The following is a 20257-nucleotide window of genomic DNA, read 5'->3' as shown; positions in this document are numbered from 1 at the left end:
TCTGAAGCATGAATTTACAGATTTCCCACTCTTCTCCTTCATAATACTATTCAGTTAACTACTCAGAAATTTCTATTTCTCTTCAACACCTTGTCTAAGGGCTGCAAGGTATTTGGGGAAACTTTTTGTTGTTGTTGTTGTTATTGTTTTTCAGGACAGAGTTTCTCTGTGTGTAGCTGTGGCTGTCCTGGAACTTGCTCTGTAGACCAGGCTGGCCTCAAACTCAGAGATCAAACTGCCTCTGCCTCTTGAGTGCTGGGATTAAAGGCTTGTGCCACCACTGCCCTGTGGTATTGGGGTTAACTTAAGTAGCAATGCTATAACTCTTCTGGCCTGCACCTCTGGCAATCACCAAATTATAAATGCATCAATGTAGGAATGTAGTTATAGTGCTAGGGGGCTTTTTACACTCCAGGCAAGTACTCTACTCTTGAACTACCTCCTAAGCCCTAACTATTGACAAATTATGTGAGTCTATCTTTTTGCCATCTGTAAACATGAATATAAGGTTTCAAAAGGCACTCTACACACGCTTAAATCAAACACTGTTTAGTCACTGAACAGTATATAGCTATAAGAAAAGAACAAATGTCTCTGGGAAGGGATATCGAGTAAGAGAGAAGTTATTTTTTTAATTCTATTTATCTTTTTACATGAGAGAAAGAAGTTTATTTAGTACATTGCAATGAGAGCAGTGGGCACAGCAATAATAAATGAGCTACTTGCCTTGAAAACACCACTGCGCGTGTGTGTGTGTGTGTGTGTGTGTGTGTGTGTGTGTGTGTGTGTGTGCCTGTGGGAGCACATGCCACCTCAAGTGTCATTGCTCAGGAGCTAACCACCTTGCTTTCTGAGACAGGGTTTCTCATTGGCCTGGTGTTCAACAAATAGGCTAGGCTGGTTGGCTAGTGAGCCACAGGGATTCACCTGATTCCCCATCACCAGTATTACAAACAGGCACCATCATCCCCATCATTTTTTTGTGGGTTCTGGGGACTGAACTCACGTCTTTGTGTTTGCAAAAGAACCAAGCACTTACCAACTGATCTACTACTCTAGCTTTTTAGAAAATTTCTGAACTAAATAGTAATCACACCTTTTCAAAAATTAAAATTTGTTAGGATCAATATCTCAATAATGTAACAACAAAGTCAGAGTCTGTACTCAAGACTGATGGTTGAGTGGGAAATACAGTTACATAAACTACAGTAACATCTTGATTGTGCTATCATGTTCAACTGAATACAAAAAGATAAAAATGTATTTAAAATGAAACAAAACAATTCACCACACTTCTCAACAAGAGACTAGCACAGAAACAGGAACTCAATATTTGTTAATTCCCTTTTTAAATGAGTTTTCCCTACTCACTGACTGAATTCAGGGACACATTCACACATTTTCAGGAGATGTTCCTGTACTGAGTTCAGCCACACTCACTGTTACTTTTACAAAAACTTTAACATTTCCTTGATTATAGGAAATAAAACAAAGCCTTCAACAAGATATAAAAGAACACTCCATTATGGAAACTGTTCTACCTTTGTGTTTTTCAGAATCATGAGGTCTGTGTTATTATTTCGTATTAGGAACTGTAAGTGTAATTCAATAGCCATTTCGCCACTTAAAATTTTTATCATTTTCAGTGTCTGGTCCTTGGGCTCTGGACTCTGCCAAAACAAAAAAGAATGAAAATTCAAATATTAATGAAATCACTAAGCCAATTTTATTTCATCAGCCTTAAACCAATGAAAGCAGTCAAGCACACACACGCACACACATACACATACTTATATATAACTATACATACATACTTTTTCCCTCATATTTTAATGATAGGATCTAGAAAATTCAACTATCATTGTTTGGAAGGAACACAATTTCTTTTCTATATCACATTCCACTGAGATAGACTACAAGTTCTAGAGAAGAATACAACTCATCCCAAGGTAGCTTTTTATTTATTTAATTTATTTTTTTTTCTGGAGCTGCGGACAGAACTCAGGGCCTTACCACTGAGCTAAATCCCCAAACCCCCAAGGTAGCTTTTTAAACCAGGATTTATTTTACGGTTTTTATTTACTTGTATATGTGAATGTATGTCATGTGTGTGCAGGGCAGAAGAAAGCATCAGATCCCCCAGAGGTGGGAGCTATAGGTGGTTTGGAGCCTCCCAACATGGGTGCTGGGAACGCAACTAATATCCTCTGAAAAAGAACAGCATGCACTATTTTTAAAAATACAATTAATTCTTTTTAAAAAAAAAAAAAAAAAAGATTTATTTACTTACTTACTTATTTATTATGCATACAGTATCCTGCTGGTGTGTATGCCTGCAGGCCAGAAGAGGGCACCAGATCTCATTATAGATGGCTGTGAGCCACCATGTGGTTGCTGGGAACTGAACTCGGGTCCTCTGGAAGAGCAGCCAGTGCTCTTAACCTCTGAGCCATTTCTCCAGGCCCAGCATGAACTTTTAACTGCTAAGCTATCTCTCAGGCCTCCACGGTAAGCTTTTATTTATTTTTACTTATCTTTTTTTTTTTCAAGACAGGATTTCTCTGTGCAGCCCTACCTGTTGTAGAACTCACTCTGTAGATCAGGTTGTCCTTGAACTCAGAGATTTGCCTGTCTCTGCCTCCCAAGTGCTGGAATTACAGACCTGTGTCACCACCTCCCAGTGTTTTTATTTATTTTTAAAGACTTGCTTATTTTTATTTTATATGTATGGATGTTTGCCTTCATGGATTGGCTTTGCACCACTCGTATGCTAGTGGCCCATGGAGACCTGAAGCGGGCATAGGATCCTCTAGAACTGGAGTTACAGACAGTTTTAAACCACAATATAGGTGCTGGAATTGAACCTGGGTCGTCCTCTGAATGAATTTTCAAAACTACATTTTACAGAAAATCCATTTTTATAAAATGACTCTGGCATAACCCACCCCCCAAAAACAAAACAAAACAAACTTTCAAAAACTCAAATATATATCATGTATTCAAAACAATGTGCTGGTCATGGCAGTGCACACCTTTAATCCCAACACTTGTCAGGCAGAATTCTAGTCTGATCTCTTACAGTGAATTCCAGCAGGGCTACACAGTGACAGGTCCCCCCCTCTCCCCCTGCAATCCTCTGGGCAGTAACTGAACGTCACTCACCACATCTGGTGTCTTCCCTACCAGTGCGCCGCCTGTCTTCTCCTCCGTCTCCATAGGGTCACTAAAATGAGGAGAGACAACCATCAACTACAACACATCTCTTCTAAACAGAAGGTGCAGGCAATTTAGTTATAGTGCAGATCTGAATGATGTTCAAATTATTCTACAAGAATTATTCATTAAGAAATAAGATTCTTGGGCTGGAGAAATGGCTCAGAGGTTAAGAGCACTGGCTGCTCTTCCAGAGGACCCAGGTTCAATTCCCAGCACCCACATGGCAGCTCACAACTGTCTGTAACTCCAGTTCCAGGGCATCTAACACTCTCACACCAATGCAATAAAAGAAAGTTAAATAAACTATTTAAAAAAAAAAAAGAAATAAGATTCTTGCATCTCTTAAGATGGAGGAAACAGATATTGAATTTCTCCCAAATAAACTCTTTAAAACAAACAAAAAAAATGAATCTAGGTTAGCAAACTTTGTGAATAATAAGTACAATAATAATAATGGGGACAAAAAGGTATCTTGTCCATTCCCAAAATAGTCAGGTGGAGACGAACCACTGGTAGCTAAATAAAACAGTGTTAAGTAAACTATCTGGGACCCCCACAACTTTAAAATTAAACAGCCAACACTTCCCTCTGGGTCAATGTACAATGCTGTAGAGAAAATACTGGGCAGAGGAAACATAACAGAAGAGAAAGTTTTACAGAACAATGAAGTTAGAAAAATGACCTTAAGCCACCTCTGTAAAAGTTTAGGAAAGCTAGTTTTAGTAAAATAAATCATAGAAAATGACTAAAGTAAAATCCCTACAATATGGTAGTACATGCCTTTAATTCTATCATTAAGGAGGCAGAGAAAGGTGGAGCTCTGTGAATTTAAGGTCAGCCTGGTCTACACAATGAGTTGTAGACTAGCTAGAGTTGCACAGTGAGTCTCTTTCTTTAAAAAAATAAGAAGAAGAGGAAAAGAAAATGATTTAAGATGGAAAAGAGAATAAGATGGGCTAAGTATGTAGCTCATTTGGTAGAGTACTTGCACAGCATGCATGAAGCCCTGGGTTTAGTCCCTAGCACCGCATCAAATTGGTCACAGTGGCTAATCCTACATCATTCCAGCAGTCTGGCCAGCCTGGGTGGAGCTTCTATTTCAAAACAAAACAAATTAGAATTTGTAGAAAAATGCAGAAATTAAAATACAACCAGTAGAAAGTTACAAATGAGAAAAAACATCATTTCAGAAAAGATTAACACAGAAAACACGACAGCAAATAAACATAGAATGACTTTTAAAAAGAATTCAAGAACAAAGAAAAAAATCTTCAATCAAAAAGAAATTTCTAGTTGGACAGTGGTGGCACACACCTTTAATCCCAGCACTCTGGAGGCAGAGGCAGGCAGCTCTCTGTGAGTTGAAGGCCAGCCTGGTCTACAGAGCTTGGTCCAGGACAGCCCTACACAGAGACACCATGTCTTGAACCCTCCCTCCCCAAAGAAATTTCTGTAAATAAACGGGTGTAAATATGGGTGGGACAGGAGAGGAAACTAAGTGCCATCCCTAACATCAGGAACCAAGGGTATCCACTTCCATTACTGCTATTCTAAAATGCAACAGGAGTCCAAGCAAGTGCAAAAAAGAAGGGGAAGGGGAGGGTAGAGAGAAAGGAAGAAAGAAGTAAAATGGTCTCTGTCTGCAGATGTATAATTTCTATGTAGAAAATTCTACAGAAGGATCTATTTTTAAATTTTTCTCTCCCCCTCCTCCCACCCCAGAGCTGAGGACTAAACCCAGGGCCTTGCGCTTGCTAGACAAGCGCTCTACCACTGAGCTAAATCCCCAAACCCTATCTTTAAATTGTGCTAAAGCTAAAAAGTGATTTAGCAAGAGTACAGGATTCAAAGTTATACATAAAGATGAAGTATATTTCCATATAGTAGCAACAATAAACTGGAAATAAATTCTAAAATACCACATAATAGCATCAAAAACTCTAATATACTTAAGAATATGAGGAATTTAAGAAAAATGTAATGAACACTTTCATGGTATCTATAACACGCTACTGAGAAAAAGTAAAGAAAATATAAATAAGTGAAGAAAAGTACCATGTTCATAGATTATGGGACTGAATAATGCCAGGGTTACAGGTTCAGTACTGTGAAATTTCAGTGAAGAGATTCAACACAATCCCAGTCAAAATCCCCACAGGCTCACAGAAACGCAACAGATCTACAACAGCCACAATGAAAAGAAGAATCAAACTGTGGGTCTGGGAGTCTGAGATGTATCTCAGTGGTAGAGTGCCTGTGTAGAATTTACAAGGACCCCCAGCACTGGGATAAAAACATCCTATATTATCTGATTTTAAGATGTAAGTCTTAATAATAAAGATAGCACTCATATATAGAAAGACAAATGGATTAATGATAAAGAAGAGAAAAAAATAATCTTCCAAGCTTCCACAGAACAGCCCATTAAGCTCTAAGCATTCAATGGCTCCTCCCAACAAACTTCAAATACTCAACAGTCCTCCCCAAAACAACGTGGTCAGGTACTTCACAGCAATACCAACTTCTATAGTAGTTGTTTTCTACTGTTGTGATAAACACCACGACCAGAAGGAAAGGGTTCATTTGGCTTAAGTGTCTCCATCTCAGTCCATCATGAGGGGAAGTCAGGAGAGCCATGGCAGGAATCAGAAGCAGAACTAAAGCAGAGGCGTGGAGGAACACTGCTCACTGGATGCTCCTATGGTTTGCACAGCTGGCTCTTTTATATAACTTGCACAGGGGCAACAACACCCACAGTAGGCTGGGCCCCTGACCCATCTATCATTAATCAAGTAATTGCCTCATAGACAATCTGTAATTGACTGATGGAGGGAATCTCAGATGACTCTAGCTTGTGTCAAGTTTGCAAAAACCCTAATCAGCACACTACGTAAGTAGTGGTTACATTGTATTATCTAGGGACTGACCCTCCCCAATCAGTTGGTCTAACCGGCCAATGTTGAGCCTGTGGATATAACTGTAGAGCCTATACATAGAATTTTGTTTGAAATGTATGAGGAAGGCATTAACAGTTGTGAAGGAAGTGGGATCTTAAGAGGTTTCAAAACCATGATTTACTGCTGAACAGAAAATTTGGGGAGAAAAATATACTGGAACATATACAGTCAAGAAAAAACATTTTAAATAACTGGTCTGAATGTACAAGGATATGCAGGGGAAACTGCATAATGTATGAGTATAAGGTATTATTCGTTTTGGCTTTACAAGAAGTGCAAAGCCCAGAACATTTCTTTCTAAATTTTCAGTCCAGATGAATCTGAGACAAATATCTTGGCCCACCCATCCCGTATATTTTAATACAATTAAGTAGCCATATGCTATCTGACACACGTGCCCTACCACCCAATCCTTTCTATTTCTTTCTAGAAGAATTCACTTTGGTTGTCCTTACTTTGCCTAATAAAGTGTAGGACAAAAGCATAAGACCTGACAATCTATAGAAGCTAATAGTTAAACTATTTTATTCTTAAAATCTACTATCTATGAATATTCTATGAGGCCCCAGAGGAAATAAAGATTGTGCAGTTAACTCTGATGCAGAAGAAGATACTTATACCTGTCTTTCTCTGGTCCTGGCACAGTACCCGTATTAGTAGATCCAGGCACAGAAGCAATGGGGGTACCAACAGTTCGAAGATTCTGGATTACAGATGACAAAAACTGCTGGCTAGCACTTTCATACAAATCAAAACAAATCTGATAGGCCATCAGCAGGTTGTCTTCCTTCACCAGCTTTTCTAAGATATCACTCACAGCCTGAGGGTCATCTAAGAAAATTAAGCACTGAAATGGAGATAAAGAACAGTAACTGAAAACTTCATATGACAGTACTTAGAGCACAACAAATAATCCATAATACAAACCGGAACAGGTTTATCTAGTCTAACATTCCATTTCAGAACCCAATACTAAGTAAATTTTTCCTAAAAAACCACATTCACAGTCCTAATATTGTGCCTTGTGGCTAGGAGTATTCAATATTAACTGCTGAATCAATTTTGTTTTTGGTTTTGGTTTTTTTTTTTTTTTTTTTTTTTTTTTTTGGTTAGACGGAATCTCAGTGTATATCCCTGAATAGCTGACGGGTCTGGAATTTGCTATGTATGTAGACCAGCCTAGCCTCAAGCTCAAACAGATATCTGCTTGGCTCTGCCTCCTGAGTGCTGGGATTAAAGGTATACACCACCACATCCAGCAACCTTCATTTCTTTTAATAATATCCATAATGTATTTGTTTACTTATTTATTTATTTGGTTTTTCAGGACAGTTTCTCTGTGTGGCTCTGGCTGTCCTGGAACTCTGTAGACCAGCTAGCCTCTAACTCAAGAGATCCACCTATCTCTGCCTCCTGAGTGCTGGGATTAAAGGCGTGTGCCACCACTGCCTGGCCATAATTTATATCCAGTACTTTTTTTTTTTTAATTTATTTATCTATTATGTATACAGTGTTCTGCCTACATGCAAGAAGAGGGCACTAGATCTCATTACAGATGGTTGTGAGCCACCATGTGGTTCCTGGGAATTGAACTCAGGACCTCTGGAAGAAGAGTCAGTGCTCTTAATTGCTGAGCCATCTCTCCAGCCTCATATCCAGTACATTTAACCTATATTTTCTCTATTGCCATATAATGTTAAGAATCAATCATTCATTTAACAAGTATTGTACTGTTTTAAATGTTTTAAAGCATTTCTCTTTTGTTAAAATCTTCCATGTGTTTAAACAAAACTAACCTTTCAATAACTCAGTTTAATTTTTTTAAATAACTTATTCATTCTTATGTACATTGGTGTTTTGCCTGTATATATGTCTATGTGAGGGTGTCAGATCTTGGAGTTACAGACAGTTGTTAGCTGCCATGTGGGTGCTGGGAATGGAACCCAGATCCTCTGGAAGAGTAGTCAGTGTCTTAACCACTGTGCCATCTCTCCAGCTCCTCATTTTTTATTTTTTTTTTAAAAACTCAGCTTAGCCAGGCGGCAGTGGCACACGCCTTTAATCCCAGCACTTGGGAGGCAGAGCCAGGAGGATCTCTGTGAGTTCGAGGCCAGCCTGGTCTACAGAGCGAGATCCAGGAAAGGCACCAAAACTACACAGAGAAACCCTGTCTCAAAAAACCAAAAAACAACAACAAAAACAAAAAAACAAAAAAACAAAAAAACAACCCAACTCAGCTTAAATGTTATCCCCTCATGAGTAGCAAGTTATTCAATTTCAAGAAAAACATATAGTCAAAATTATTATAAACTAAGAACAGGAAATAATGGGAACAAAGTAAGTGAGTAGTAATACTTAAGTAAGGTAGAGTTGATGTACTGAACAACCACAGTAAGTCACTAAATGTTATCAAAGGGAGTAAAACACCTAAAATAATACAACTGTCTGTAAGTAAAGAAGTTTAACCAGAAGAAAGGGGCAAACTATTATATGTGAGCATTAAAAAATAATAATTTAGAAACAAAACTTCAAAAATATGCAAAGAAAAGTAAAAAGAAATACAGCATTAAATATCAAACTAACTTTGGGTGACATTAAAAATAAAAATCAACTTAAAACCCTGTGTTGACTTGGAGCAATTTCAATGTGAACATTTTTCACCTGGTACTTTCTGCCTCAAACTGCATTTTGAATCATTTTTTAAAGGGGACATATATATATATATATGTACTACACACACACACACACACACACACACACACACAAAATCATATTCACTACAATAAATATGAAATAAAATGCTATGCTCTTAAGCAGTATATAAAAGTATATACAGTGTATTAATTGCTTAAAAGCAAACCATGCATATCTCCAGTAAATGAAAGCTGCAGAGACACTGAGCAGAGTGTAGTAGATCTAACTGTGCAATAAACTGAGGAAAACATCTACCATTATCTTTAGAGAAAGGTCTACAAGAGAAGGGGGAAAAAAATCAGGCTTTATTTCATGTATTTTCTATGCTATTGGAACATTTTAAGGGGTACAGAAATTAAAAGAGGTAAAATATACCCAACGTTTAGTTGTATTTTGAGTAATGAACCCATAGGTTGTATAAAACTGAATGAAGAATATACATAAGTAAAAGAATACATTGTAGCAAAATACCTTTTAAGTGTTATGAGATTCCTTTTATCACTAAAAAGGAATACAAACCATGTATCTTACCCTCACAGGACGTGAGTTACCCATATGAAGCCATCACAGCGTAACAAAACTTCATGACTATGCTGTAATATGCAGTGGTGTAGCACGGAATAAGGTGATCGGAGTAAGTACCTGACAAACATTGATGAAATCGGGCTTTTCCAAGTTCATGTAGATTTTAACCAGGACTCTTAATACTTTATTCCGAAACTGCTTATTCTGCATTAACGACATGCAGAGCTTGAGGCTGTAAGCTAACATTCCTGGAACATCATTCTGAAAGACATAATTTAAAGATATATCATTGTCTAGTTACTGAAGCATTATTTATATTTAGAAACCAAATTGTTTAATTTATTTATTTTCTGTTTAGAGCAGCCAATGATTTAAACTCTTAATAAAAAACAAGAAAACTTAAACCAGTTAAGAGGTTAGTTTTTTGGGCTGGAGAGATGGCTCAGCGGTTAAGAGCACCGGCTGTTCTTCCAGAGGACCTGAGTTCAATTCCCAGCAACCACATGGTGGCTCACAGCCATCTGTAATGAGATCTGGTGCCCTCTTCTGGCCTGTAGTTCATGCAGGCAGAACACTGTATACATAATAAATAAATCCTTAAAAAAAAGAGGTTAGTTTTTGTGATGGAATGCATCAAAGTTAGGAAATCATTCTGCTATTGAGGGACCTTTCCAGCCTTTGGCGTTTTCAAAGCATCTCACTATATAGTCAATCCTTCCGTCTTCACATTCCAAATGCTGGAATTAAAGGCATGTACTATGCACGTGGCTTGGAAGAATCTTAAGAGTAATTACACATTTCTACATCTTTATGGGAAAAAACGAAATGAAGAACCAGGCATACCGTGGGTGGTGTAGGAAGGAAGATCAAGAATTCAAATGTGAGGCCAAACTGGCCTGCATGTGACCGTTTCAGAAAAGTAACAAAACCAAAACAAAAGTAAAATAAAGCAAACAAAAGAGAAGGAGTGAAAATAATTTACTACTACTTAATGACCAATCAGGACGTCACTATGTGAACACAGTATACTACAACCATCATACTACTATTATAAACATCTGACTGTCCAAATGCTGTGCTCTGCAATGACCTTCTCCTACCTTGCTGCCAGAGTCCCTTTGACTTGCTGCCCACCCACTCAAATGTCAGAAAGCACAACGTGATAGAGCTTTCTCCATCTCTGACTGACTCAAGCCTTTGTTTGATATTCTTGTTTTGTTAAATGGACATGTTGTCAGACACCTTCTAAATAATTACGTTTATAGCCATAGGTTAGTGGGGTTATCGACCTTGGTCGGAGAGGCTTCTTTTCCCAGTGGGCAACAGTCAATGCAGAGACTTATAACAACTGGTCAAAGTGTTAAGAATGAATGACTGCTGAGTGTTCAGCTCTCAACAGGACATTTGTATCAATCATCCCAAGGCTAGGAAACTGAGGAACAGAGAGCACACAGAATTAGAGCTAAATGGTGGGGAGGAATGGGGAGACTACAAAATGCCCTCTTCTAGACATTGTATGACCACTGTACTCACGAGTTCATTGCAGCCTCGGTCACCTGCACAAGGTCTGCATAGGCTCAAGCCAGTCAACACTCCAATGGGGATGAGGGGAAGGCTCAAGAGACTCTAGCTCTAGCAGAGGAGCTATTGGCAACTGATGGCTTCTGGGGAAGGGAAGCCATTTTTTTTGGGGGGGGGGCTACTGGTGGACTACCATGTCAGTGGGAGGACCCTAGACCCATGCACATGCCGGAAGTACTAATTAGACTCCATAAGTTATAAAAGAAATGATAGGCCAGGCAGCGGTGGCGCACACCTTTAATCCCAGCACTCAGGAGGCAGAGCCAGGCGGATCTCTGTGAGTTCGAGGCTAGCCCGGTCTACAGAGCAAGATCCAGGACAGGCACCAAAACTACATGGAGAAACCCTGTCTCAAAAAAACAACAAAAAAAAACAGGCCAGTTCAGTGACTCAGTAGGCAAAGACGCCTGTTGCCAAGACTGACCTAAGTTCAGTCCTCAAGACCCACATGGAGGAAGGAATCAATTCTCATTGTCTTCTGATTTCTCTACATGCACTGTGGCACACGTGTGCTCCATACAGACAGACACAGAAATAAAGTACAACAGAAGAAAAAAAGGAGGTCATGAGGTGGGAAAGGGACATGCTGGGGACACCTAGGAGTGTGAAGAGGAAGGCGGGAGTGGATATGACCTGGATACACTGCATACATGCATGAGATTATCAGAGAATCAATAAAAAGTGTTCTAAAAAAATAAGTATGGCCAGGTGGCAGTGATGCACACCTTTTAATCCCAGCACTCAGGAGGCAGAGGGAGGTGGGTCTCTGTGAGTTCGAGGCCAGTCTGGTCTACAGAGCTAGTTCCAGGATAGCCAGGCTACACAGAGAAACCTTGTACAAACAAACAAAAAAGAGTTTGTGTTTGAACACTTTGTTCTACTGATTTCCCAACAATTCCAACCTCTAAACGACATTATCTACTTACAGATTCCAGTATAGTCTTCTCAAAGACATCTAGTCTCCTGGTCTCCAGAGCAATGCCAATAGCTTGCTTATACTTGTGATCATCGAGACATCGCTGGAACATTTTATTCACAATGCCTTCTAATCTCTGGTCAATTGGCTTTTTTTCTCCTTCAGGCAAATCTGCATTTTCTACACACTGTTTGGTATAATGATCAATGCATTTTGCTATGGAAAAAATAAAATAACTAATTATTTTATAAACTTGTTTAAACTACCAGAAAAGGACAATGTATACATTTATGATCATGAACACTCCAAATAAGTACAAAGTAGTTAAGTACGATTTAAAATGCTAGAATTTATACTTTCAATTAAGTCATTTTTATAATAGTTACAAAGGACCAAACATCCATACCAACAAAGATGCTATTATTTTAAATTTTACTAATTATTTTGACAAAAATTATATTAATTAACTTGATTAATTAAAAAGAGTTGGTTACAAATAGTTGCCGCTTCATTTTTAAAAAATACTTGTAATTACACACAATATTTAAAAAGGCCTATAAAAGTAATTACCACAAAGAATGTATTATACTTCACATCTGAAAATAAATCTTGAGATTAAGAACTGTAAGTAAATATCTTTGTAGAATAATGGTGCCACAGGCTCAAAAAGCAACTCTAAAGAAAGCCAAAACCACTATCTTAGCATGATATGGAACTGAAATCCCCCAGGAGTGCCTGAAAATTCATGCAGGAGCATATATGCTCAATTTGACTTCCACATTTCGTGATGATTAGGGTGGGTGGAGAGGACAGAGGCAGGCTGAAGGGTACCAATACCACACCAGGTAAGAAACACTACATGGACAAGTTAGTTGTAAGTACTTAGAATCAATTTTTAAACATTCTAGATAAAATCAAAAAAGGGAATTTCCTCAAGCTGCCTTATGTGCCACCTGTAACAATAAACACTAGTGATCCCTACTCTTCACAGGTTTGCCACGCTCCTTCTCAAAGAGAAGAAAAGTTACAGGTCCAGGTTAATTAGTTCCAAACCTTGGAAAACAGGAATAACTATCACAAGGAACTGTTAGCCCACTAGATGGTCCATGTTAAGTGAGTCTCTGTATGGGGGGAATAGCAATGGACTTTTACAAGTCCTTAAATAAACTGGTATACCATATTTAGGGTTCATCTAGGTAAAACCATGAAAGTTCAGGTCAGTTAATAAGAATAAAAGAGCGATCACAAAATAGACATTAAGCAATTGTGGTTGTAGAAATTGTTGATCAGACTAAAAATCTCTGAAGGAAAATACTGAATTTTCTCCCTCTAAAGGTCTAGGCAAATAATACAGCTACCCTCTTAATTAGCAACACAAATATATGCACCTACATGTTCCTGACCTCTCTGAAACTGAGATCCTAGTTTTGTCATGAAAATGTGCCTGAAGCGCATGCAGTCCCCATGTGCAACTTCCAGACAAGAATTTTCAATCAATTTGTTTTTTCAAGACAAGGTCTCTCTGTGCTAGCTCTGTCCTAGAACTCACTATGTAGGCCAGTCTGGCCTTGAACTCACAGAGATCTGCCTGCCTCTGCCTCCCAAGTACTGGGATTAAAGGTGCTAGCCACCACCACCTGGCTAATTTTTAAAGCTACAAATTCTTTAACTGAACAAAACCATATGCGGCTGTATCAACTGATAATTCTGGTTCAAACACAAGTGAGGATCCAAAGCCTTGCCTGTGAGTTAACCACTACAATATTCCCTTCCAAGGCCCATGGTAAAAGTGCAGGTCTTAGCTTGGAGAGTTTGTAAAACACAGCCGTAAAGGTAACAAGACCGTGGTCCCTTCTCTTTGGTTCTTTTATTTTGGACATGAGATGAACAGTTTTACTCTGTAATATGCTACCACAATGGTACTGCCTTAACGCAGGGCCAAATAATCAGAAACTGAAACCTTCAAAACCATGAACTAAAAACCCTTTCTCAGTTGGGCTGTGGTGGCACACACCAAAGAATTCTAGCCTTCTAGTACGAGGCCAAGTCTGGACTACAGAGTGAGTTCCAGGACAGCAAAGGCCACACAGAGAAACCTTGACTCAAAACAAAACAAACAAAAGAACAACAAACGCCTTTCTCTTTAAAAGTGGATAATCTCAAGTCCCTGTTACAGTGACAGACTAGCACACCAATATTTCTAAAATCAACAAATGAGCCAGATGTGGTGGCACATACTTGGCCCATTACTTGAGAGGTGAAGGCAGGAAGATCAAACATTTGAGGATGGCCTGGGCTACAGAGTGAGTTGTAGGCTATATTGGGCTACATACATAGCAAAACCCATCTCAATAAACCAACAAAAATAACAGTAAGGGTTTTAGAGTGAGTCAACCTAGGTTTTAATTTCTTGCCCTTTTATTTAATAGCCATGTATCTTTTCATCTTAAAACCCTAGTTTTCTCATTCGTGCAACAAGACTAGCTCCTTCTCCTGTTCCACAGGTCAGCTGTGGAACAGATCAAGACTATGAAGACTGACTACAAAGACTGACTACAAAGACTTCCTATATTAGCAGCAACTCTATAGAGAACTGTGGCAGATGCCTATAGTAACCTCAGCACTCAGGAGCCGGACGCAAGAGAATTCAGAGTCCAGGACCAGCCTACAATATATTGAAAACTTGTCTCAAACAAACAAAAAGACAGACTAGACAATTATAAAAACAGTATTATTTCACTGGTTACTCATAACAATCTGATGTCATCATTTCACTAAACTGCTCACCGGACTGGAGATGACCATCACCGCTGAGGTAAGCTGCACTCAGCCAGAAGCTGATGTAAAAATGTAATAGCAAAAAAAATGTTTAATGCTATTAGATGATTATGAACCTCCAATTAAAGTAAAATCTAGCAACATCAGATTAAAGTGAATAAAAAGGCTATATCCACTAGAGCAAGAAAGACATCTGCAAGATAAAACCCTATCAGATGGAAGCTAATTACCTATAATAGTCTCCACATATTCAGAATTATCATTGACATTGAAGAGGTCGCCTGCTCCAAGAGCATAATTCAGAGACTCCTCAAAAGCCCCCAGATGATAAAATACTTTAGATGCCACCAAGGCTGCAAACTGCCGACTCCGGAAACCTTCATCTTCATATAAAACTTCTCTGAAAGAAATAAGGAAAGGTAGGCCTTTTTAGGCTATGATCTTCCTTGAAAACTCAAAATTTAAATAGTCCAGCAGCAAATTAGCAGTGATTCCTTAATGAGTTAGTAAGCAATTCTACTTTATCTAAACTTATAGAAATACAGCATTTTCTTACATTTTGTCTACAGACTCAGATATTTCTGCCCAGAAGTCATTGACAACTGCATTCAATTTGTGTAGTGCAAACTCCTGTAAAATAAAACAAAATTGGATTTTAAAAAGACTTCACATCATGCTTCCTTTTGGTGTCCACCAATCGACCAGGTATGGTGGCGCACGCCTTTAATCCCAGCACTCAGGAGGTAGAGGCAGGTGAATCTCCAAGTTCGAGGCCATCCTGTCTCAGAGTTCCAGAATAGCCAATGCTATGATGGAAGACCCTGTCTCAAAAAACAAAACAAAACAAGTGTCCACAATTTTATAACCAAATTCTCAGTAATATTTATCTAAAAATGTCATGTCTGACAAACACATAAATTTAGGAAATAATATACTTTTTCTTAGACTTACTCATTTTTTGTTTTTTAAACATAAAATAGCAACTATGCATGTAATAGTATTTCTTATAATGAACGCTTCCTTCTTTGAACATATAAGACTCCAGGTTGCTAGTTTATATTACACAAATACAGCTCTCTAGAGGCACTTGCAGAACATTCTAATTTTTCTAACTTTAAGAACAACTGTTTTATTACATTCATTTAGCTCTCTGTGTGTGCGTGCGTGCGTGCGTGCGTGTGTGTGTGTGTGTGTGTGTGTGTGTGTGTGTGTTCAATGTGCCACAGTGTGCTTGTGGAGGTCAGTTCTCTTCTACCATATAGGTTCTGGAGATCAAACTCAGGTTGTCAGGCTAGGCAGCAAGTGCCTTTACCTGCTGAGCCACCTTGCCTGCCCAACACTCCAAAATTTTGTCAAGTATGTGACACAGAGGAAGGAATGTTTTATGGTCACTGTTGATAATGAAACTGGAAGGTTACTCATGTGCCATTTTATGATCTCTTACCCTCTAATTAATTTCTAGTATCAAAATACTGTCTTCTCTAGCTAGATATCAATGACTGGCTACAGGCTATAGGATGACTACTTTAAATGATAGGAAATATAGACATCACAAAACTAAAGAAGCTTGACGAATTCACAGTAAGCCGAGTGGCTTTCTTCAACTCATACCTTAAGCTGTGGCTCTTCTTCATCCAGAAGAGAAATAATTCCAGCTATAAGACAAAAGACATACCATGATTAAGGAACATGCACATACAGACAGATCACAACACTTAGTCAAAACCTAACAATGGGCTGGTGAGATGGCTCCATTGGTGAACAGCTTGCTGGTGACTAGAGGTGGACTCCAGCACCCATCTAAAAAGATGGGCATGAGCCTAGTGCTGTGGAGAACGGCAGAAACAAGCAGATGCCCTGTCTCAAAAGAGGTGGACAGTGATAGAAGATGCCTGCTGTCAACCCTGAACTGAGTTTGAGCCTGAGCACCCACTTAAAAGCTAGGTATAATCCAGCACAGACACACATGACACACAGAGCTGGCTGGCCAGCTAGTCCAGCCCACTAAGCTCTGGGTCCAGTGGGACCCTGTCTCAAAAACCAAAGTGTAGAGTGACAGAGGAAAACACTTGACATTAACCTTTGGCCTCTACATTCATTGGCACATATGTGTGCATGCACACTCAAAACACACTCATACATACACTGTACATATACACAAAACAGAAGAGAAAAAAGTATTCTTAGTGACAACTTCATTAGGGAAACAATTATTTTTCTTTAAAACTGTAGAAGTTAATGGGGTTAGGGAGATGGCCAAGCAGGTAAGAGTAGATCTGAATTCCAATCTCCACACAGCCACATGTACCAACTATCCCAGCTCTGGTGGAGTAGGGGCAGAGACAGGAGGATCACTGAGGCTTGCTGACCTGTAGCCCAGATCCTGGTTCAGTGAGAGAACCTGTCTCAGGGGAACAAGACAGAGAGAGATGAGGGATGGGGGAAAACAGAGACAGCATGAGCAGCGAGTGAGCAGGATACCCAATGTACTCCTCTAGCTTCCATATGTGTGCAGGATGTTTGTACCATATGTATACTCTAATATTCTCCCTCTCTTATACACACACACACACACACACACACACACACACCCCAACTTTTTACTGTGTGTGTGGGGGAACACATGTGTGCCATAGCATACATTGAGGTCAGAGGACCACTGGTACAAGTTAGTTTGCCCTTTTACCACATGGGTCCTGGGTATAAAACTCAAGCCATTAGGCAAGTGCTCTCAGTGGCCCATAAATAAAAATATTTTCAAAAAAATTGTAGAAGTTTATAGTTTGGAGCTTTTATATTTATCTATATCAATATATAAAATCTCACCAATCTCCTATGTATCATCTTTTGCCTAGCCCAACTGTTCTGAAGGTATGGTCCTTAGACCAACAGCATTACTGTTACTTGGAAACTTACTGCAACTGTGAACTCTTGGTCTTGCCCCAGAACTCTTTATCAGAAAACATGGGGTAAAGAAGAGAGAATAAGGGTTCCCTGTGGTTCTTGTGTTCACTCCAGTTTGATAACATTAGCTCGATATACTGACCAACCCAGGAAAAAATTCTGTACAGCCTTAGAATAAAATGTATTCACACAAAATAAACCAACAACTGCTGAGTGTGGGTACATGCTGTAAACCTAGCATGTGGAGAAGGCAGGAGAATCCCAAGTTTGAGGCTGATCCTGACTCAAAAAAATAAATAACTTGGCCGGGCGGTGGTAGCACACGCCTTTAATCCCAGCACTCGGGAGGCAGAGGCAGGCGGATCTCTGTGAGTTCGAGGCCAGCCTGGTCTCCAAAGCGAGTTCCAGGAAAGGCGCAAAGCTACACAGAGAAACCCTGTCTCGAAAAACCAAAAATAAATAAATAAATAAATAAATAAATAAATAAATAAATAAATAAATAAATAATGTAGAAAAAAAGTAATGTTTCAATTATTTCAGTGTGCCCATTATTAAAGTACCCCCTTCCTAACACAAATAACAGAGAGCAAACATTTATTTTTACATTTATCTACTTATTGCATGTGAGTACAGCTGCCATGCTGCATACAACTTTCCTAACTTGTAGGAGTCAGTTCTTTCCTTCTTCCAGTTGGGTTCCAGAAAGTAAATTCAGGTCATCAAGCTGGAGATGAGAGCCCTTACCCACTCAGCCATCTTGCTGGCCCACCAAGAACAAATTTTACTAAATGAGAAGCAGTCTTACCAAGCACAGTGTCTGCCACGTGCCTCACCTTAGCTTCAGACGTCAGCAGTAATGACAGTAAAAGAAAGCTGTCTTCTCCCAAAGAACACAAGAGGTTACTAGGAAAATGATGATGGGAAATTCTGTCCTTGTGCCATAAATAAAACCAAATTTCCTCAAATATGTTTTCCACTTGGTTATAAAATCATTCTGGAACACTGAAACTGGTTTATTAAAAAGTGTGCCTGTCATTTTAGTTCAAAGATGTAGCTGCTTCCACATGGTAACACAGATCTGGCAAACAGTTCCGCAGTTTTTGGGAAGCCACAAAGGAAAAGGTACATAGTTTTGTAGCAAAACGAGGGCATCTCACTGTTCTAAACGCAGAAGCCTTGGTGTGCTGGGCTGGCATGACATACCCAGAACAAAGAGGAGAAAAGATAAACTTCAAATGAAATCATTTTAACCATTAAATGCCTTGACTACTGAAACACTTTTATTTAAAAAAAAAAAAAAAAAAGTAACTGGTGTGGTGGGTGGATGTGGAACAGACGGCAGACCAGAACAGTTGACATGAAGAATGATCATACATCACTTAATCCTAAAGACACCGATTGTCTATCACAAGCAATGGCTTTTTTTTTTTTTTTTTTTTTTTTAACCAGAAGAGATGGATCTTTGGACTCTCCTGTGTGGCTTCAGCTGTGACTAACTTCTTCCATACATGGCTGTCCTGGCACAGAATGTCAGCCTTCAGTGATGGAGCTCAGCTAAATTAAATATGCTATATACTCCTACACTAGTATTTCCTACTTAAAGATGAAACAGAATCCAACTTTGGATAGGCGAAGACCTAAGAATGTGCTTTTTAAAAACTTGTATGGAGCTGGAGAGATGCTTGGTGGTTAAGAGCACTGGTTGCTCTTGCAGAGGACCAAGGTTCAGGTCCCAGTAGCCACATGACAGCTCACAACCATCTGTAACTCCAGTTCTGGGGGATCTGATGCCCTCTATTGACCTCCATGGGTACCAGGTGCACAGGTGGTACACAAACATACACAAAGGTAAAATACTCTCACATAAAATAAGTAAATCCGAATAAAAATAAGAGCTTATATCATAACTGGTCTTAAATTACTGACTCAATTAATAGCAATATTTTCATATTATTTATCAATATACAGGTATGTCCTGGGAATATTACTTGAAAGTTGAAAATGGTCAATCCTGGAGGTCAAAAGGACAGAGGTAGAAAAGTATTGTTTTAAAACTTATCAGCATTACTTCCTCTATTTGCTTGTGTTAAATCCAACCCACTCAATTACATGTTTCCTTCTAGTAAGTAAGTACTAATCTCTGTCCCCATTCCCTTTCATAATCAAGTCTCTTGGAAACACACACACACACACACACACACACACACACACACACAAAAGCCGAAATGGTATACATTCGTCTCTTATTCACCACTGTTTTTAGTGACTAACACTGCTCAGTGAGTAAATGAATGAATAGACGGACATGCTAGAAGCCCCACTCTGGCCTGTGTAGCTCCTGGGAGATCCCCAGCCTAGGTCTAAGCCAGCTTGAGCTGACTGGAAACAAAGTGACAAAAAGACTGGTGTAGAAGCTGACAGTTCAATAGCCTTAAGTGACAGCTATAAATGTATATACTATGCTATCGTCCCAGTACTCAGGACAGGACCTCAAAAACCCTTAGTCCTGATACCACAAAGAAGCTCAAATTTCCTTATACTCTCACCAAGTTCTCTTTCAGTCTGCTTTAAGAGCTCGGGACTGGTTTCTGCATCCAAAGCACACTTTTTAACATCAGCCACATATGCAGCAGTGTCCTAAGAATTGTGGGAACGTTTCCTGCCCAAAATTCTACCATGGAGTTCA

At 39.1% G+C, this 20257-nt stretch overlaps 1 protein-coding gene across 1 annotated transcript in view; it reads right to left on the bottom strand.

Moving 5' to 3' along the window:
• Psmd1 (proteasome 26S subunit, non-ATPase 1) overlaps positions 1–20257 on the bottom strand; it is an 81979-nt gene that overhangs the window by 59750 nt on the left and 1972 nt on the right. The window contains exons 2-9 of the mRNA XM_059278035.1: positions 16279–16322; positions 15224–15297; positions 14898–15067; positions 11900–12105; positions 9510–9653; positions 6794–7020; positions 3163–3223; positions 1542–1670 (exon numbers count right to left, since the gene is read on the bottom strand). Coding sequence (XP_059134018.1) covers positions 1542–1670; positions 3163–3223; positions 6794–7020; positions 9510–9653; positions 11900–12105; positions 14898–15067; positions 15224–15297; positions 16279–16322 — 1055 coding nt within the window. The remainder of the gene's footprint in view (positions 1–1541; positions 1671–3162; positions 3224–6793; positions 7021–9509; positions 9654–11899; positions 12106–14897; positions 15068–15223; positions 15298–16278; positions 16323–20257) is intronic.

This window comes from Peromyscus eremicus, chromosome 13, assembly GCF_949786415.1.
Source record: "Peromyscus eremicus chromosome 13, PerEre_H2_v1, whole genome shotgun sequence".
Taxonomy (NCBI): Eukaryota; Metazoa; Chordata; class Mammalia; order Rodentia; family Cricetidae; genus Peromyscus; species Peromyscus eremicus.
Note: the sequence above shows the minus strand (reverse complement) of the source record. Positions and strands in the feature narration are given on the sequence as shown.